Source organism: Aptenodytes forsteri, unplaced genomic scaffold (genome assembly GCF_000699145.1).
Source record: "Aptenodytes forsteri isolate BGI_AS27 unplaced genomic scaffold, ASM69914v1 Scaffold93, whole genome shotgun sequence".
Lineage (NCBI taxonomy): Eukaryota > Metazoa > Chordata > Aves > Sphenisciformes > Spheniscidae > Aptenodytes > Aptenodytes forsteri.
The window spans coordinates 2,557,934-2,578,654 of NW_008794665.1; the positions used below are offsets into that span (position 1 = coordinate 2,557,934).

Genomic DNA, 20,721 nt, shown 5'->3' on the forward strand with positions numbered 1-20,721 from the left:
TCAACTTAAATAGATTTTTTTTTTTTTTTTTTAATTGTCAGTCCTCTGGTCAAAAGTGTGTCTTTGCAAAACTTAATTCATTGTTGCTGCTTTTTATTTCTCTGCATCTATCCAGTGCTCTAATCAAGCTCTGTATGTGTTGAACACTGATTTTTTGTATCAGATATTAGAATGGAGAGAACAGTTGTGGGACTGCAGTCATCTCCTTTTCATTAGCTCCTGCTTAACGCCTCTTCCCTCCACCCCAAAATTTAAAACCAGAGTACCTATGAAAAAAGTCTTGGGTGGGCACTTGAGTTTACTAGTATTTTCTGAGTAGCAAGAAATCTAGGCTGTACAGAACTAAAATAGGGAAGGCATAAATATTGAACTGTTGAGGATTTTTTTTTTTGTAATTTGGCTGGAGTTAATGCCTGTGGAGTTTGGGGAAAATTGTTGCTTCTTTCTAAAGTATAAAAAAAAAAAGTCTGAATGTGCAGCAGGTGCTCTAAGAAAGTTGCAGCTGGCTTTGAATATCTTCAGCTTTGTTTTAAAATAAAGCCAGTCAAGGTTGGGGGGAAGGGAAGAAGTGACCCATTGGTTTATGAAGGATTTTTGTCCCTTTTTATTCCTACTCATACCATCGTACTCTCCAGATGTGGCTTTTCTTTTCCTCTTTCTTCCAGGCATGACATCCCTCTACCCACCCTACATCTTGGGCTGGGCTTCCCATGTCTTCTACCATCTATCCAAGGATTGGACCTCCCTTTTAGGGAATGTGTCTTCAGGGGAAGAGGTCTGATACAGGGGTAAAAGGTCATAGGGCTTGATGGGAACTAGGTAATTGCTATGGAGGTTGAGCATATACTTCTTAGTTTTTGGTAGTACAAGTTCTTGTAAAAGCTAACTGCGAAGTAATGATCCTCTACTATAAACCTGGGGTTGCAGAGTTCATCTTTTGTTGCTTGCATGAGCCACGCTCTGGCATTTGTCCATGTCTAGTTGTGCTACTTCGTTCTTTCAGAAATTTTGGATGTTATTGTGTGGTGTTTTTGTTTTTTCTTGTCTGTCTGGCAAGATTGTGTATTGCATTATTTCCCTTCATTTTTGCTAACAGGAACCCACACATTGTGATGCTAACCCTGACCTTATCTTTGAAGATATGACAGTAATGACAGATTTTGAGCTGCATTTGCTTTGTAAGCAATATTCTCACGTCAACGACTTCAAGTTAGACATGGATCAGATCTTGGATTCTGGAAAGTTTAGAGCACTGGAACGCATTCTCTCCGACCTTAAAGAAAAGGTGGGTACTACAGATGTCTGAAACGTCTTTTCCTGTCCATCTAAAGGGTGGCTCTAAATAACTGGTTAAATTAACGTCTGCTAGCTGTATATGCAACCCAGCTGCTTTTCTGTGGAGTATTACAGTGTGATTTATAGTGCATGTGCAGTATTGCAAAGGTATACTTACAGCTTTTAATGTGCAGTCCTGCCTATGTGCGTCACTTTAGAGACAGCTGAAATAAGCTTTCCCATTTTTCCGAGTTTCAGAATATTCATCCTGAGTTAACACTACTTTCTCAATGTACGGAGGGCTAGCATCATTTTCACAGCTCATGAACTTTGACCTTCTTTTGGCAATTGAGTAAGACTGTATTACATCAGAATAATCATGCATGTGTTAAGCCAGTGTAAAGGTAAGAAGAGGTCACTCCTTTGACTCATAGATTCAAACTGGCTTATTTTACAAATAAGCATGTACCATAATACTTCAGAGTATCCTGAATTTGCACAAGTGTCCTGCGCATCTGTTCGATTATTTCAGACAAAAGAGTGCTACTGCTCTGTATTATATGGAATATAGCTTAAATTTAAGTTTTTAATGAAAATATTTTGTTGATGTTTATAGATGGAGCAGCTCTGTCACTTACACATTTGACATGATTTCTAGATTGCTTGAGTCACCTAAGTACAAAGTGACTAAAAAAATTATTGCACTGACAAAAGGGTTAATGCAGCAGAAATACTGGATATGATATCTTCACTGAAAGTCAGTCCTGACTTGATGAATTTCAGCTTAGTCTTTTAGTTTGGAACACAGGGATTCAGTCAAAGTAAAATCACATATTTGCACCAGTAAAGTACTTGTGTAGTTCATTATGCGTAATTGACGTGTTTTTAAAACTTACTTTGCTTTGTTATTTCCAGGGTGACAGAGTTGTATTGTTTAGCCAGTTTACTATGATGCTGGATATCTTGGAAGTTTTCCTAAAACATTGGCAACATAGATACATCAGGTTGGATGGAAAAACACAGATTTCTGATCGGTATGTGACTTTCTTGCTGAAGATGAGAGAAAAAATGTATGTGTGCATGGAGGGGGGGAGGTGACTTACAACCCTTACTTTTGTTTTCCAATGTATAGAATTCTGTGGTCACTGGGCATTGACTATAGAACGGGTTTAATGTTGGATTTCAGATCTCCTTAGTAAGGATGAGGCTGAAAGGAGAGTTTTAGGTGGTTGGGTTAGTCTTAACCATCGAAATGGAAAACTTGTATCTTCAGCAGTTCATGGTGTGTTTGATTTGCTTGTGTGTCAGCATGCCATAACAAAAGCTCACCTGTAGATACTCCTTGGAAGTACAGTATATCTCTGTTACAATAGGCAGATAAGCCCCTCTGTTCCTCTAGGACAAACCATTTACTCTGTCCTTCACAGCTGAAGATGTTGCAATACTTTTCTTGTATTTGAGCTGTGCTGGTTTTCTGCTGTTTCCTGTTTCGTGATTATTTTTTTTTTTAGATGCTCTTTCCTTCATTGCAAAAAACTGTCATTCTTGCTGTGGTATTACTTCCCACTTACAGCTGAAATCTGCTACTTCCCTTGTACGTGCAATTAGTACAGAAGACGGTCATGAAGCTAATTCCACTCCCCGCCCCCCCCCCGGTTTGTTTCAAGTACTTCAGTCTTCCCTCGTCCTCCAACTTGCTCTTTGTATTCTATGATCATCCAAAATCTTTTTCCAAGCCTCTTTTCATTCTTTGCTATCGATCTGTCACTCTGAGTATGTTTCTCTGGTCACTGCTGAGGACTCTTGGTACCCTTTTTCCTTCTGCATAATATCTGTACTTTTGAGCTGCTTTGCAATGCCGCTGTCCTCCCTTTCAAAAGATCATCATCCTAACTTCTGTATTCAACTCTGGAGCTGGTGTGGTGTTTTCTCCAAGGCCTGATGCGTGTTTTCTTGCGTTCTGCAGGATACATCTAATAGATCAGTTCAATACAGATATGGGTATATTTGTATTTCTCCTGTCAACTAAAGCTGGTGGCTTGGGAATTAATCTGACCTCAGCAAATGTTGTTATTCTTCATGACATTGATTGCAACCCATACAATGATAAGCAAGCAGAAGACCGATGCCATAGAGTAGGTCAGACAAGGTAAGACTTTTTAATTATAATGCCTGGCTTTTCTTGGAGGCAAGCTCTCAAAGGAGGCTAAAAGGACAATATTTTATGATTAAAAATTCCATTATAAGCAGAGACTTGTGTAAACCAGCTCTGGGTTGTGTGGGAGCTAGGTAATCATAATTGTCTTAGCACATGTTGCTGCCAGAACAAACCTTATTTACATTCTCCTCTTTTTTCCAGTTCTCTATAACTCAAATTCTCTGTAATTCTCAAATTTCTGGTGCTAGGAACCATTTCAAGGCAGACTGAAGTCTTTGGGACTGTTTGGCAAAGCTGTTTGTTCTCTTCAGGAGACTTTAAAGCTCTAAAGTGCCACCCTGTCGTAAAGAGTGAAACCATGGACCGTTTTAGAGTCCTCCATCAGAATAAGCTAACGTGAGCAATAGAATATGTTTAATAACTGGTATTTCAACTGTAGTATGGGATGAGGGGGAAGTTGAGTTGTTTCTATTGATGGAGATTTCTGTGACCGTCCAGACTTTGCGGTGGCTGGCAGTGCAGGAGAAAACAAGTTTCCTGGCAGTACAGAGCGCAGTTGGTCCAGACAGGAAAGCTAGAAGCTCTTTGTATTGCCCTCTTGTTCATTTCCTCCTTCTGGTTTTAAACCACTGCATGCTGAGCAAAGGCATAGCATCCTTCCCTTTTGCACTAATCCAAAGAAACTATATAAATGGATTTATCCTATTTTGTGGTTTTCAGAGAGGTAAAAGTCATAAAGCTAATCAGTAAGGGGACTATTGAAGAATCCATGCTCAAAATCAGCCAGCAAAAATTGAAGTTAGAACAAGATATGACTGCAGCAGATTCAGGTAAGTCCTGAATTCACTTAAGTGAATTAAGGTTGCTGCAAACTATTATTCTGAAAAAACAAGGTTCTTGATGCAGACGAGCCTTTTTTTTTCCATGTTAAACTAGAAAGATGTATTTGTGCCGATTATTGTTCGGTTTGACAGGAAGTGCCCTCTGAGTCTGACCCATAAATCAATGACAGACTCCTACGAGTAGAGGATTTTGTACAGTTTTGGGGATCTAGACTTTTGTCTGTTTATGTGAAATATTTTGAGCTGTACTAACGCTTGCTTTTATTCCTCAGGAGAAGAAGGAACCATTCCAGCAGATATAGCCACACTATTAAAAGCTTCATTAGGTCTCTAAAATGTAAATATGTTGTGGAATTCAAGGAAGAAAGGTGATGTTGTACCCCAAGGACTCTTACATTACTGATGACCATGAGTTTTATGAACATTTATAACTTTTTGTAGTTTCTTTATTGTATTCCTCATGGTATTGAAAATTTTTAACACCAATGGCATTCTTTTGATGCTTAAAAACATAAATGGCCCAAATGTGCCGACATCGGATGCTGAATAAACATTATTTTACAGATCACTTTTCAAAACGTGGACCTAAGTAGTAATTGTTTTAACAAATCTGCTACTGCTTAAGATTTGTCAGTATTTTTGTAATTATTTCTACCTCCAAATATATATATAAACTGTCTGTTTCACTGGATTACATGTGTAGATTTTTTTATATGTGCCTTATTTGACAATGCTCGAGTCTGTTTCTGCTTGTTTTGGTTCATTTGATGTACTGGTTTTGTATCAACTTGTTCAAATAAAATTGCATAGATTAACAAAATGTTTTCATTTTGTGGTTATTTGGGGGAGGGGGGTGTGATAACTTGCGTGTTCTAAATCAAATAGGCAGCTTTCAAACTAGCTGAAATGTTCCACTTGAAGTGACTTGGCTTTATCCAGCAGTAGTTAATTACTAGTGTTTCATTATACTCTAATAACAATTGTGTTAGGATATTGGTTATAAAAACAGAATTCCTGCCAAATGGAACTTTCCACCCAGGTTGCAATTTTTTTTGTCAGTCCTCGGTGTTGATACCAGATTGTGCTCTGCCAGTGAAGTGCCCTGGACACAAAGCTTGTGTCTTGTTCTCTTCTTGAAGTTTCAGTGAATTTTGAACTCATCTCAGTGAAATGAAGAGCTTCAGTGGTATCAATGATGAGGTGTGCCTCCACCTGAAGTTTATAATCTGCTGGCAAGGATGTGATTTGAGGAGGTAGGAGAGGAGGATGTCCCTTTCCCTGGACAGAGGAAAAGACTGAAATTCGGTGTTTTGAACTCGGAGTAGTTAAGATTCAGACTGCTGCTTTTTTAGAAGCTGGGGGAAGGCAAAGTATGGGGAAGCCCTTATTGCCCCTGCCCTCTGTTAAAGCCTCAGCTGCTGTATGCTCTGTGGAGAGCTCAGCAAATCTGTACCAGGCTGAATCTCTTGGAGGACTGCGTCCTAGAATTCACTCTGGTTTGCAATATGGGGTTGCTAGTTACCACTTTTCTGTATCTGGTTATCACACTCAGAAGACACTTGTTGCATCTTTTGAAGGAACTTAAACAGTTTTATATTAAGAGTAGGGAAGAGGAGCTGGAGTCCATGGGTTGCTCAGTATTTCACCCTGTCTTCAGATACTGCTAGCGATTAGTCAGTGAGGTGATCTGTGAGTTGGGCATTGGTTTTTTTGGTTTGGTTATGGCTACGAGTATTTTTTTTCCAACTGTGCATGACTTCTGCAAGTACAAAATGGATGGAAAATGAAAGCTTTTAAAATGTTTTAGAAGTTTGCACTACACTTTACGTGGCTTTTACTAGAAATCTTCCGTGGCTGTGCTACACATTCCAAAATGCACAGCTGAAATAGGGTGAAGAAATACTTCATTATATGGGAAGGGAGAAGGGTAAGAATCAGGTTGTCTACCATGCTTCTTTAATGCCACCTGTTTTGTTGGACTAAATAGTGGGATTTAACAGGCAACCACAAGTGTTTAATGCTGCAGCTAATTAGGTTGTTTCTGCTGAGCATGATCCTAGCCCAACTCTTGTCCCATTGTATTTGCATGTTCTCGCCTGTTTCCTTCAAATGTGAAATGAAACAAAATGCCTGCCCTATAGGGTGGTTTGTGTGGTCTTTCGGTTTGGTATGTGCGTGTAATCGGTTAATGTAGTCTGGCTGAGCAGTGGTTACTCCTTCAACAATCACATCCCTAGACCCCTGGGGTCAATATCTGTCTTTAAGTGCTATGAAGCTCGTATGTGTTTTTGCCTTTTTTTGTTTATTGTAACTGTTTCTACCATCTTTAATTGGGGGTCTTAAGAGATTATAGAGTCACCATCCTTGGAGACATTTAAAAGCCGTCTGGACACGGTCCTGGGCAGCTGGCTCTTGGTGGCCCTGCATGAGCAGGGGGGTTTGGACCAGATGACCTCCAGAGGTCCCTTCAATCTCAACCATTCTGTGATTGTGTGTCTCTGTGTCTCTGGTTGGGAAAGATGTACAGGGGGGAAAAACCTAACCAACTATCTGAAGTCTGTTGCTGAAGAGGAGAGTGGGAGGTGAAGAAGGAAAAATCTGTAAAGAGCTAGAACAAAGTGTGCAAGGAATTGCAAAGCAGGTGGAGATACCATATTGGAATGAGCAAAAGATTGGACCTTGCTTTCAGTTCTGCCAATACCTGGTTTGTCTCTGAACTGTTAGTGGTTGGTTGGTGTCACTCATGATTCAATGAAATAATGCTTATGGTGGGAGGGAAAAGCAAGTGTGAAGGGAAATACTTTCCCAACAGTGGCCATTTTCAGCCCGGAGGATTGCCCAGCTTTGTTGTGGTTTTATCTGCTTACACCACACAGTGGAGTCCTCTTGCAAGCACTTGTCTCCCGTTGAGTTTGTGTAAACCACTTGCATCTACAACTGTCCATGTTGCCGGGATTTCCACCTACCTGTTTTCCCCAATGCCGGAAGAACAAACTGTTTGTTCATTCATTTGTTCTAAACCTGGTTTCCACCCCTGCTGCACCACCCCCCAATTTGTGTCTCCTACTTACTGGAAGAGATACTGAGCTGCTGAATGTTTTTGCAGCTGGTGTGCTTATGGAGAACTGGTGCTGGTGTGGGTACCAGCTCAGCTGGGCAGCTGCTTTTTGTTTTGGGTTTATTTGGTTGGGTTTTGTTGTTGTTTTTTTTTTTTTTCCAGTGGCACAGCATAAACTTCAAGAGGCTAAAGAAAGTGCTTGAGAAGCTCGACATTTGTTGACTAAGTGGGTCTTCTTTTTCTTTTCTTTTTTGCTTAGTGTCCTTAGTCCTCCCACACATTTATCCTCTCTGTTAATTAGCCTGCTTTCCTCCAGATTGAAAGTCTACAATAAACAACGTATTGTTGAGGTTGCATCTCTCCAGGAAGGTTTATTCATCTCTTCTCCCTTTGAGAGCCCACAGAACATTTAATTGGGTTGATCAAGCGCTTTATTTGTAGTGGGGGGGAATGTGGTCAAAACCACACCTCTCCCTCAGGCTCTACTCTACTAAATCAGCTTTTTAGATTCTCTCCTATAAATGGATACACGTGGTAGATTTTGATTTGGTATAGCATACCCATCTGAAATTAACTTAAATGATTCTAACATTAATAACTTAGGATGCTTGTCATGTTGAAAACTAAACATGCATTTGTTTTTTCCAGTCTGAACAGCTGATCTACATTATAGTCTTCGGTCTTTTCTGGATCCAGGCTGCAATAGCTGGAAGTGCTTGCACTCTGCCTCTGAGAGCCAAAAGCCTGGGGTAGTTGTCTGCCAGGTCAGGTTTACAGGACAGAAGTGTCGTACTGCACACATCCCAGTAGAAATCAGCCCACGTTACCTGGTGGAAATGGGAGAGAAAGCAGTAAATTTTAGTTGGTAGTCTCAAAAGCTGAGACTACTAATATTCTCGGCAAACTGCAGAAATGAAACATGAATTGATCTGTTTTGTGTAAGTTTTGTTGGGTTGTTTGGGTTTTTTTAAGCCTGTAATTACAGAGCTAGTAAAAGCCCTTGCTACAAATATTGTTATACTATTAAACTTTCCTGCTGCAACTCTGCTGCAGAAAAGTGTTTTAATTAGTTTCCAAACAGTTTTGGGTAAAAAAGGGGATTACATTTTCCTAGAGGTCTCTTTTTCATATTGTCCTATAAATTGATCGGTGATTATAAGCAGAGTTCTAAACAACTGCCATCTGTATTGACTAGTACAAAAGCATTTATAATGTCTTGTGTCAACATACTTCTAAACTGGTTTTGAAAATGCAGGTCCTAGTCCTGGTATGCCTCACTTTTCTAATAGTATGGAAAACAATTTTCACTTTGCAATTGAGTGGCCAATTGTGTATTGGTAAGAGCAAAGAGTTAAAAGAGTGGGGAGAGTTGTTTCGTGGGCTGGTATGAAATCCAGAAATTCAGCGATAGTCAATGATTTAATTTTTCTGGCAATCTGATTGGAATGGGAGAAGCAAAAATTATACTTACAGACTCCCCTACCAGCCAGTTGTTATCCCCTAAGAAAGTATCCAAATCTTTCAGTAACTCAGGTGCTTTGTTGGTGAGGATATCATCAAATGCTTGTTTCTGGGGGAAGAATGAAACACAAAGATGCACACCAATGCGTAAGCACAGCAGCCAGCAAAACTGAATTTTTGGGGGTTTCTTATTTGTGAAAAAGAAAGCTGAAATCTGAAAAAGGTGACAGTGAAATCATTTGGTCTGACCCAAACTTCAGAGTACTCTCAGTTCTCTTTGGAAGAAGGGATGTGTTAACGTCCAAATCAGGATTAATATAGCAAACAGCAATTATTGAAGATAAGTAAAGAAATGCAGAGGTAACTGTCATTTGGATACGTGCAAAGGGGCGCTATAGAATTTAGGAAAGCTGAGGTAATTGCCCATGAGGTGGGTTAGATGCCCAAAACACGGCTTTCGTGGCTCAGTGAGCCATGACTTAAGCCAATTGCTCCCTTAATGAACACCTGAGAGCTCCTGGATGCTGAGATACGGTGCGTGGGGCGATGCTGCTCATTTATCTGTGCTAACAGCCACCCAGCCGTGGCAAGATGGGAGCCCTGCCATAGAGTGGGAAGAATCCATCTATAAAATATATTCCCAATGTCTCTCAGTCATTTTTTTGGAACTCTTCTGGATGTTATGTTTTCTAGTGTACAGGTTCTCAAATTTCCAGAATCCCTTAAGCTCAGTCTTTCCGCGCTGTCAGTCAGATGCCGGTTGGTTATCTTTCATTACCAGCCCTTCTCGTGTGAGATGTGGAACATGCGTTTTGAGCTTTTGCTGGGTTTATCTTTGAATTTTTATGTTAGCAGGTTATTCTGCTTTTTTGCCTCCGCAGCAATGAGATTTGAGGTGGTTAAAATACGTTTTTAAAGGCTGAAGTCCGCATTGAAGGGTATCGGCCTTAGTATTTGTATGTTAATGGATGAAGGATGAGGTGGTGTATGGTCGTGGTTCTCTGCTAGCTGTTCCCCATAGCAGAAAATTTTAAGGCTGTTTTTAAAGGGTTAGCTGTTTCTTTTGGAGAGGGAAACTGTTTCTGGTTTTCTCTTCTCACCTGCATGGAAGCAACTGAGATTGCAGACTGTTGTGATCATCAGGTCTGACCCATGTGGCACAGTTCGTGCCATTAATGTGCTTGGCCTAATTTTGGAGGAACATACTCAGGCTTGGTTAAACAAGCACTGCTATACAGGAACGGAATTATTTCAACAGCTTTGAAATTCAGGTTAATGAAAAAAGAATAAAATTTGGAAGAGGCAGCAGCCTAAATGGTCCCAAAAAATGCAGGCTGAAATAGAATCAGTATTTCTGCAGACGTTTGAAGATTTGACATCACTTTCTACTGTCTGTTAAGAGCTTAGTAACTGAATGTTGTGACTGCAAGTAACAGCCAGAAGTTTGCAGTACGGAAATTTCGTATTTGTACCCTGTGCTGCAGCATTTCCTTCTTTTAGGGAAGTTCCCCTGCCCCCTCTGCAAAAAAAACCCCAAACTATCGTGTGATCATGACGGTAATGACCTCCCCCAACTACAGAAGTACACACTCAAGCTGTGAAGCTGGTGGGGACATGACCAGGATCCACCTTCTGGAGTGGCACGACCTACTTCTCTCAACCCTGGAGCTCTCCAGCAATGCATGACAAAGCTTTTGCAAAGCTGGCTATTTTTTCTGGGGGGGTGTAGGGTGAAGGGAGAGTTTGTGCCTGGCACAGAGGGAGCTTCCATGGGCAGCTTCCACCTCTGCTCCCTCTACCTTGCTTGGTTTTCTTTTTGCTACAGGCTAGATAGCATAACACGTCCTTTCATCTTTCTCGGAGGGATGTGTGTTCCTGTAATCACCTGTGAGGCCTGGGGAAGTTTTCTGACTTTACTGTGTGTAAATTACTTAAATCTGGCTTTGTGAGATTATGAAATGCCATTTCTACCACAAGGTGGTGGCAGTGGACCCGGGAGGAGAGAGGGAGAACAGCGAATACTGAGAAAAATGTTAAGAGATTCCCAGAAAGTAAGTTTCTCGATCTCCCGTGGTCCCAAAACACTCCCTTGCATGCATACGTGCATACAGGCATATAAGGGTTGTCTGTGAACTCTCTTCCCTTTTAAATTAATCACTGGTGACATGATCTGGGTCCTTATTTTGGAGAAGTGCTTGAGTACGAGTGTGAACACACGCAGGCGTTATCATGGGAGTTGGAGTTTCCCTGTAAAGGACTAGCAGTACTGTGGCAGTCGTGCTCTTCTACACTAACATCTTAGCAATAGTGTGGCTGTTTCCAAACGATTAAAAATCATGAGTCAACCTCCCCTCCCCAAATGAGGAAACTTCAGGAAATCACTAGGAGATTAAGTAATTCATGTTTTTGAATAGTAAAACCTCCAAATACACTTTCAGATTTTCCCCTGCAAGATTTCAGAGCACTTTCATATCATTTCATTATTTATTATTGGTTTTGGTCAACGTTTTGTACTCTCTGGTTTCTGTAATAAGATACCCTAGTCTATCTGAAATGTTACCTTTGAATAAATGGAAGGTGGCTGCACTGGTAGTTAATGGTGAGACCTGTTGTTACACTACCACTTTCCTAAAAGGGTCAGGTCATCTGCTTGGGTCAGAGCTGCGTGGAGCCATTGTAATGCCAGAGTTAACTCATCCATCACCCTCTTCCCCAGCAGCTGATCTGCATGCTTACATTTGGGGCTCTGGTGAGAGGGACTGGACTGATCCCAAAAGAAACCCCAAATGTTGTAGGAATTGCCCATGACTGTGTGTTAAAGTAGCCATGGCAGCGTGTTAGCCTGGCATCAGTTTCTGCAGAAGGACTGCAGAGGACCGAGGTGGGGCCACAGGGATCTGAAGAGCACGGCCGCAGTGACAGCGAGGGATGCGCTACCTCCCCTCTTTAGCACCGCCCGCTGTCCTACACCACCCTGGTTTCTCCAGAGGACATGCTCAGGTACAGAGTCATGGCTTATGTGCTATCTTTGTTTAAATTACTGATTGTCTTACTCTCACGTCCTGGTTTTTCTCTGCCCAAGGGAACAGTGTCATGAAATCATCTATGGTGTCCACAATGGCATCAGCTAGTGCCTGTTCCACAGGCGTCTGACCTGCCAGACCTGTGGGAAGCAAGCATATGAAGGGAGGTTAGAGACAGCATCAGCAGGAATTTTTGATGCCCCAAAGGTAAACTCTGTTCTTTGTGAACATTTCCATAAATATACATGCTCTCCAGGGCTTTTTTGATGCTGCTAACATGCATTTGACTCCTTGCATCCCGATGCAATCTCATCTACCTTTGCTTTTTTCCCCATCCAGCCTCATATAGCCACTGAGGTGGTGAGTTGTTCTTTCCATCACCTGAACCCATGGCCTGACTACTGCTTCTTTATCCTTCTCTGCTTTCCACCATCCCAGGACGTTCAGAGAGGGTCAGCACTAATTCCTTTCTGTTAATCTTTCCCTATCCCAGCTTTCAATGTCCTTCTCCATCTTGTGGTCTTTCCATCTCTCAACACAACCTCCAAAAGTGCTTCTGTGAAAGTCTGCTTCTCTTTACCTCTGTCCTGTCCATTCAGCCCCATTTTGAAGCTTCTCGTGACATTCTGCTTGCTTTTGATTACTTCATGGTAATCAGGCACCTTAGCCAAACTTTGTCTTGTTTACAAATCTGCTTTCGTCCCCTGTCGTCCTTTGGCTTGCCTGCAGTCTTCTCAATGCTACTATTTTTTTCCCCTCACTCTTGTTCCACAGACCTGCGTTCATGCTTTCAACTCTGTGCAGGTTCAGGTCATCCTTCTCTTCCTCTCTCGGTTCTTTAAGCGTCACCTGGAAGCTCTGTGGCTCCCATAAACCATATGCCCTTCCTCTGCAAAGTCATCTCCCTTACTGAAACTTTATGCTTTTGAAGGCAAGGGATGTGCCTCTCCTTTTGGGCATCAAGTTCTGTGAGCCTTCAGTAAAGAGTTGTTAGTGACAGGCACCTAAAAATCCCGTTTCTTAATTTTAAAGGCTTAGTGACACATATGCAGACTTAACAGCAGAAGTAACAAGTTTTCACTATGGATTTGAAAATAATTTTTTTCCCCCCTTCCATGCATGCTTTTTTCCCTGCTGTAGCTGACAGCGTGATTAACGCCAAAAGGAGAACAGCATGGTCTGAGTGTGCTAGGATTTGCCAGAACCCTAGCCTTTGTGGCTGTTGCAAGCTGGTGGAAAAGGTGTTGGGGGAATGCCTATGTCAGAACTTCAGACCGTAAAAGGAGCACAGCTCCAGATCAGCCTCCCGATAGGAGACGGGGAGGGAGGCAGCGTGGGTGGAAGGCAGGCTTTCTCATTGTTTTTCGTTACCAGGTGGACGCTCGTCATTCTCTTTTCTTGCAAGTAGTAGATTGTATCGAGGATGGAGGAAATGGGCAGGAACACAGTATTGCAGACATGCTTGAAAATATGTTGTGCTGGTGCCTTGAAGAATAAAGCTCTGCACTTCTGCCTGTTTCCTTAGTTGGAAAATGTGAGATATTTTGAAAGGCAGGTTAGATCTCTTTGCTCAGAGTGTAAAAAAGTAGGATAGTACTCGTCTCCCAGCCCCCCTCTTCAATTTGCTGACATTCGGCACACCATGAACGCGTCCACCTTTGACCAGACCAGTTTTGCAGATGGTTTTGAATGACAGCTTGCTGACCTAAAGCAAGCCCTGACTACTCTCTTGATTACTTGTATTACTAAGTCTTATATCACTTTATCTAACCGGTTGAGCACTTCCATAGCATGTAAGTATTTAAAGATGCAAGTGATGTCATCATCTGATCTAATCTCTCTGCCAGCTCAGAATTGTTGCCTAAATCTGCTTCAGAGTGCTCTGCCCGCTGACTGTGATAATCTCTAATGCTTCCGAAACCTCCTCCTCCTGGTCATCTCTCGGGTTAGCCTGGCAGCTCCAAGTTTAGCTCCAGGGGAAACTGCCCTGAGAGCCTTAGGGAAGCCACAGGTACACGCTTTCTGTCGTGCAGTGACAGGTGAATAAAGTTTGTTGCCTGGAGAAGTCAGGCCAAACCCTAGGTATTGCATGCAGAGGGGAAACTCAGTCAGACGTAAGGGGGGATTATTTCTGAGTTGTCCTTTAGGCGTACACACTTACAGTGCAAATACAGAGCTCAGCCATGTGACTTCAGCTCTGAACATCACAGCACTTCACCCTACAGGTTGTTACTTTGAATCTTCTTTTTGCCTGGTTTTTTACTTTCTACGTGACATCTGAGTGACTCTAAACCCCGTCATACAGCATCCTAGCAGATGTGCCTTGCTCCGTTTCTTCTTTCTGATCTTGGAACCGCAGGGGATGTAGCCTGAGATCTCATCAGGATTGCCACAGCAGCCCCAACCCAGCAAGCAAAATTGGCACCAAATTACGGTAAGGAAGGCTGCTGAACACGAGCATGCCACCATACAGCGCTCCTCGGTGCTTTTTAAGCCACCGCTCTCTGAGTGGCACCTCTAATAGCATCCTATATGGTATGCTGTGTTTCTGTGGTCAGCACTTGGTGCTGGCGGACAAACTACAGATGAAACGAGAGGCTGGTAACTATCAGCTGTTTGTGCCTGGGAAAAGCACTAGTACCAGTATTGCCATGCTGGTGTTGACTTCTGCTTGGTTGGGCTTGCCAAGCTGTTGGTTCATTTCTATTTTTGCTGTGGATGTATTTTTCCTGAGCATTAAAGGTGGGTGCGGAACAGAGCAAGAAAATAGTCAAATATGTGTTACCTGATTCTCTGGCAAGGTATCTTGCTATTGCCAGGCTCTGGTGAATGGTAACTCCGCCTACTTCCAGAATGGGGATTTTGCCGAATGGGATAGCTTGGAGGAGAAAGAAAAAAAAGAAAAAACAGCCAAAAGTTAAATCATAGCCCTTGACAGTGGGAATCTCTAATAGTTGCACTTTTGCCACTCAGAGGGTATGCATTGTTATAGCACTTAACAGTTTCACAGTGCTTCTGTAGGGAAATGCATGGACTAAAAAAAAAAAAAGTAAGGTTAAGGCTATAACCAGATTGCACTGCAAGAAGGCAATTATAGCATAGAAACCAGGTGTTGCATTTCCTATTTCCTAGCCTTGTGCTGTAAAGGCTGAACATGCTCCTACATATCCTGAATTCTTTATGCAGGGAAACTTTTCAGTGGAATCTTGGTTTTTCCTTCTCTTCCCTACTTTTTCCTCCCCGGGAGAGTGACTGCCAAGGTTAAGCAAAGTACTACTGAAGATTTTGTAGTGCAGGATCCAGCTGGGGTATGAAGTAAGAGTTTGGGTAAAGACTACAAAGGCGCCTTTTCATTTACACTTGTTTTAAATTCAGAAGCAGTGATTCAGAGAAGTATCTGTATTTCAGAACTTATATTGTGACAAGACATTTTACTTGACAGTCATCACCAAGAGACAAATATAGCTTTCACACTGAACCGCAAATGCTAAGAAGATACTCAAATTTGCTTGACTTGGCTTGCATTAAAAAAAAAAAATTAGCCAGTCATGGGGAAGAAGCCTCCAGACTTTAAGTACAGGGAAAGACAAACTAAGCAGGCATCATGGATATCTGTAAGAGAGTTTGAGATAAGAAATCAATCTTATTTTTCAGGTATTAATTTAGTAGCATAATGTACGTGAAAACTTGGACTGCTGTTTTGGCACGTTTTGGAGAAGCTGCTGGCATGATATCAAATGGGGCTGGAACCTCGGAGCAAAGCTTAAGCTGGGAAAAACTGCTGCATTTAGGGTGGTGAGAATCCGCTCGTGGGAACCCAGTGCTGTTCACTGGAGGAACTTTAAATCTCTGCATTTCAAAGGATGCTATTTCATAAATTCCAAGTACGTAATTGCAAGTGCTCATCATAGCCAAATGCTTCGTACCTGACTTTCATCTGGATTACACTTTATATAAATAAGATGTATGCCCATCTTAAGACTGTCTTGCCATGTAAAAGGGCGGTAGCAGAAAAGTGAGAATGTTGGCTATTGGAAACATGCAAGATGCTTTCAAACAGAGGAGAACTGTCTTTATGGGACAGCTGGAATGACACTTCTATTCCATGAGTTTTTTTAATTCTTAATGAAAAGGGAAAAATAATGAAACCTCATGCATTTGTGACCTGTTTATCAAGGCAGCTTCATCAATGATGAACGCTGCCACGTGGCTCTGTGGTTTAGCATGCAGTATGTGAATCACATCAGGTATGGGTTCTTAGATGGCAAATCTGTATCTGCAAAATGAATTTGGCAGCTGCACAAGTCATCCAGGGCTCCTCCGTGCATTTTTTTTTTTCCTGCACCTGAACACAGTACTCATGATACCCTTTTTTTTTTTTTGGTTTCCTAAGTTCAGCACACTGTGAAGCCAGTATAAATTCTGATGCTGATGACTAGCAGAAGCAAGAGAGCTCAAAGAGCATTAGCTGCTGTACCCCAGGGGAAAGTGTGCACTGCTAGTTGTTATTGAAACAATAATAGATTTGTTGCACAGGAGACTTCATACGTTTATTATCCAGAGAGCAGTAAGGTCCCGGCAAGTCCATGTATTGCTTCATTGAGAATCCAGGGAGGAAAAGATGCATCCCCGAATGCTAAACTGAAAAGCTCTCTGGTTGTGAAAATGAGAAGCGCCTTGGTTCTGCACTGTAGATTAACGTGCCCTGAGCAGCACTGCCTGCAAAGCCACAGAGCTGTGAAATAACGTTTGCTTATGCAGGATACCAGCGCATCTTTCAAGCAAGCGCGAGTAGAGGGGATGAGAGTGCGCGTGACTGCTGGACATGCCTACAGCCATCTTCAGATCCCCAATGACTGACAACAGGTAACAGCAGAAGTGCAGCCAGCTCGGGAGCAATAACCGCCGCCCCTGAAGGAGTTAAGAGGCCTTTTTCTGAGGCCCCAGTAGGAGTGCTACTGGACTGATGCAGTTTTGGCTAGCTCAATGTGACTAAGCCAGCCTCTGTAGCAATAACTGTCAAAACACGATGAATGCTGCCCAGGTTGGGAAACTACAATTGCTTCATCTAGAAACTAAACAGACCATTTTCTGCTGTGTTTATATACAGGGGAAAAGTCTAAAAGCCACAGCTTTTACTGACGTTTCACTCTGTCGGTCACTACAGGGAAAATGAAAGCCAGTTTGTTGGTATAGATATATATATATTTTTTTTTAAGAAGCCTTTGATTACAGCGAAAGGAGGGAAGCATCTTTCTGACAGTTGAGAAACATGGATTAAGGTGTGAAAGGCAGCTGGGTGGCAGAGTGGTAGTTATCCCTCCTGTTCTGTTTCTCAGGAATCTGGCCATTTCTGGATTCACTTTTTTTTTTTCCCCCCTAGCAGCCCACAGAATTCAAGGGAATTGCTATTCATTCCTTGAAAACACGAGTAATGCCTACAAAGTGCTTCCTCCTCAGTAATGAGATATTTTCATTAAGATCTGGTTATTCTTTCCTAGAAAAGAAGCTGTTTACAATTAAAAAGATACAAATACAGCTTTGTTTTGTGTGCAGTAGAAATATTGATACACTTGCATGATTCATAATGCAAGTATAAAATTAATAAATGAGAACAGATTTTATTGCACATTGTCCCATGAGCCTTAAATGTCCAACAGGCATTATGCGTTGATTTATAATGAGGCTTGGGGCTTTTTTTGCTAAGAGGCAGCATATCTGTTGTCATCATTACTAAACAATGGACTATTTAAAGCATAACAGATAATAAATGGGAGATGTTCCTTCCTTTCCTGTGTGTTCAAAATGCTGTTTGATTTTTTTCTTATAAAGAACAGGGAAAAAAATTGTGATTTGAATATAAACATAGATTTTTTTTTTTCTTGCTGATAAGAGTGTATGTATATGATTACACACTGACTTTTGTCAAGTGTTGAGTTAATATGCTGTAAATGAGTGCAATTCTGAGAGGTTTGAAGAAAGCACACTTGTGCTGTGCAGATCATTGTAAAAAATCTGTCATTTCTTCTTGCGTGCAGGGCATGCTATTCTTGCACACCAGAAAGTATGGCAGACATCCAGGCTGCTTTACAGCTGAAGAAAATAGCAAAGAACTGTCAAGGGGCAGAAAATATTTATAGTACATTTCCTCCATATTGGAGGAGAAGGTATAATGGCTTATAAAGTTCCATTTTCAGTCTGGAAAAGTTTAGGGAAAAAGAAAAATCTCTTTGCCTTTGAAACATTATTATCCAAAATTCATGTAACAAGACCAAAGTTTTTAGTAAGCTGCAGTGAAGTATCTTTTTGCTCTTGTAACTTAAAAGAACAATTTCCTATATTGATAAATTCATAGCAAAACCAGAAGATGGATTGGATATATGTTTGGCTGTTGTGGGCAGGAATGTCTTGCCCGTAAAAACTGGAGACTTCTGTTTCCAAGCAGAGGAGAGGGGGGGTGGATTTATGTCACGCAGTTCATCCTAAGGAAGGATGCGAAGAGCCTTCATACTGGATGGGCAAAATTTGATCGCTGGAGGGTCAGGGTTTGACAAATGATCTCAATGCGGCCTCTAGACTCCTTGCTCATAGCCCATTTTTTGAAGCACAGCAAAAACCACAGCCAGGCCGTCTACTCAGGGGCTCCAAACTACAACAGAAAACCGTCTGTCTGTACATGAATTTAAGCAGTGTAACCCTTACTCATGGATATGGGCTTCTGTGGCTTGCTTTGAGCTTCCTGTGGTGCTTTTGGCCCTAGCTCTGCTCATTGACAACACGTGTTCAAGGAACCTCTGGGGATGTCCGAATGTGCTATGTGTATAAGCATTGTATTAAAACTGCTAAATTTTACACATTTTTGGTGAAAGGCATGGTTCATGTGACTCCAGATGAACAAAACACATAGATCGGTTCCTGCCGGGCTCCTACATTAGATGAGCGAGTGAAAGAAGTGGCACATGAAGCTGGAGTGTGAGAGGGATCTCATTTGGGGAGAATGAGGGTTGTGGGGGCAAATCATGAAACAATGTGTATCAGAGAGCAATAGTGAATGAACAGTTAAGCCAAAGTAGCGCAGACTGGAAGGGTGTGCGTGTCACTTTGCTAGTTTTTCTTTAACCTTGATCGGTTAGGGGACTGCTTCGTACTTACGTCAGTTTATACCCTTGTGTATCCATATGGATGTCCTTTCCATGTTTTTTCAAAACAACAGTGTCTTGCAAAGCTTCCGACTCCCACTTAGGCAAATAAATTTTAAGAAGGAAAACTAGAAAAATCTGTTGCCATCATTGTACAAACAATGTCATTTTTCAGGCATGCACAAAATATATGACCTTTCACTTTTAGTTTCTGCTTGCTTTGTTGCTCATCTGAAGTAGAAGGCGCTGTGAACGCTTGTGTTGATTTCCAGATTTAGATTGAAAACTCACTGAAAAGAGGAAGAGGGTTTTTAAAAAGCATGCTGTTTGGATAACTAAACCTGTAGTCTTCTTTAAATTGAACTTTCATCAGCAAATTCTTGCTTTTCCTACTATTTTGGTTATTCATTGGTTTTAGCATTGCATGCTGGAATGAAATCTGCACAGACTTTACACTCCCCAGGAAGAAAACCTTGACAGAGGGTGAATGTAAGTCATTAGACTGATCTGCAGTCTCTCTCCTCGTTTTAGGAAGGACTCACTGAAGTATTTGTACAGTGCTTAGGAGTTGGATGAATTCCTTTTTATACATTAATTTTGATTGGCTTCTGTGACTAGAACTGTGATGTTTATATAGTCTCTGCTGGATACTAAGCAGGGGAGATGAGGCCTGATGTGTATTAAAAGCACGGACATCTGTATAAACTGTCTCCATCCCATGAAGTCCCTAAGGGCTGTGATAACTATTCCCATCCTTGCATGCCTATAGGTTCTCACTAGTGTTAAGGTCTTCCCTTTGACCATGAGCTCCTCGCTCATCCTCCTGAGCATGACCCAGTGGATGGTGCTCATGTGGGCCTGTTTCCCTGTCAAGGACAGGGAGGGGAAACACAGCGCAGAGCCAAGCACAGTTTTGTCCAAGCCTGGCAGCTAGGCTGGTTGGCTGCTGGTGTGGAGAAACCGGAGCTTAGTGCTGTGCTGTGCTTCTCACCGCTGTTCTCCCCCAGCCAGTGAGGAGCCCCTATGCAGATACAGTTTTCAATTTTCTCCTTCCCTTAGCTCTTTCTCCCTTTTCCACTCATCTTAACTTTTTCATTATCTTTCTCCTCCTCACCTCTGTTCTTTCCTCCCCACATTTATCCTGACTCGCCTCAGCTTTGCTCACAGACGTGAGTTCAGGTTCCCCTATTTCCCCCGAGTTGACCTGCTCTTCCCTGTGCTTCCTCCAGCCTGTATTGAAATCGTCCATGGCCTTGATGCTAAGCACCCTGTGTTTAAGCATTTGATTGTTCCTCAAAACCTGAATAATTAATGTTTTTTCAGTCAAGCAGCTTAGATTGCCATAGTAAGGCAGCTGGATTGGTCAAAGATGGGGGAAAATAAATGTCACAGCCACGTGTCCTGGTTTTGGCAGGGATAGAGTTAATTTCCTTCCCAGTAGCTGGTACAGTGCTGTGTTTTGGATTTAGTATGAGAACAAAGTTGATAAGGCACTGATGTTTTAGTTGTTGCTAGGTAATGCCTACACTAGTCAAGGACTTTTCAGCTTCCCATGCTCTACCAACTGAGAAGGCTGGAGGTGCACAAGAAGCTGGGAGGGGGCACAGCCAAACTGGCCACAGGGACATTCCATACCATGTGACGTCATGCTCAGTACATAAACTGGGGAAAGCTGGCCGGGGGGGCCGCTGCTCGGGGACTGGCTGGGCATCGGTCAGCGGGTGGTGAGCAATTGCATTGTGCATCACTTGCTTTGTATATTCTT

At 42.0% G+C, this 20,721-nt stretch overlaps 2 protein-coding genes across 2 annotated transcripts in view; one reads left to right on the plus strand and one right to left on the minus strand.

The window, feature by feature from the left end:
- The window catches only part of SMARCAD1 (SWI/SNF-related, matrix-associated actin-dependent regulator of chromatin, subfamily a, containing DEAD/H box 1), a 45,883-nt gene extending 40,795 nt beyond the window's left edge, over positions 1-5,088 (plus strand). Inside the window, exons 19-23 of the mRNA XM_009273537.1 lie at positions 1,097-1,285; positions 2,191-2,309; positions 3,242-3,424; positions 4,154-4,263; positions 4,548-5,088. Coding sequence (XP_009271812.1) covers positions 1,097-1,285; positions 2,191-2,309; positions 3,242-3,424; positions 4,154-4,263; positions 4,548-4,609 — 663 coding nt within the window. The 3' untranslated portion in view covers positions 4,610-5,088. The remainder of the gene's footprint in view (positions 1-1,096; positions 1,286-2,190; positions 2,310-3,241; positions 3,425-4,153; positions 4,264-4,547) is intronic.
- A 2,769-nt stretch (positions 5,089-7,857) lies between these two features.
- Positions 7,858-20,721, minus strand: part of HPGDS (hematopoietic prostaglandin D synthase) — an 18,482-nt gene continuing 5,618 nt past the window's right edge. The window contains exons 2-5 of the mRNA XM_009273538.2: positions 14,603-14,695; positions 11,848-11,957; positions 8,805-8,903; positions 7,858-8,160 (exon numbers count right to left, since the gene is read on the minus strand). Coding sequence (XP_009271813.1) covers positions 7,996-8,160; positions 8,805-8,903; positions 11,848-11,957; positions 14,603-14,695 — 467 coding nt within the window. The 3' untranslated portion in view covers positions 7,858-7,995. The remainder of the gene's footprint in view (positions 8,161-8,804; positions 8,904-11,847; positions 11,958-14,602; positions 14,696-20,721) is intronic.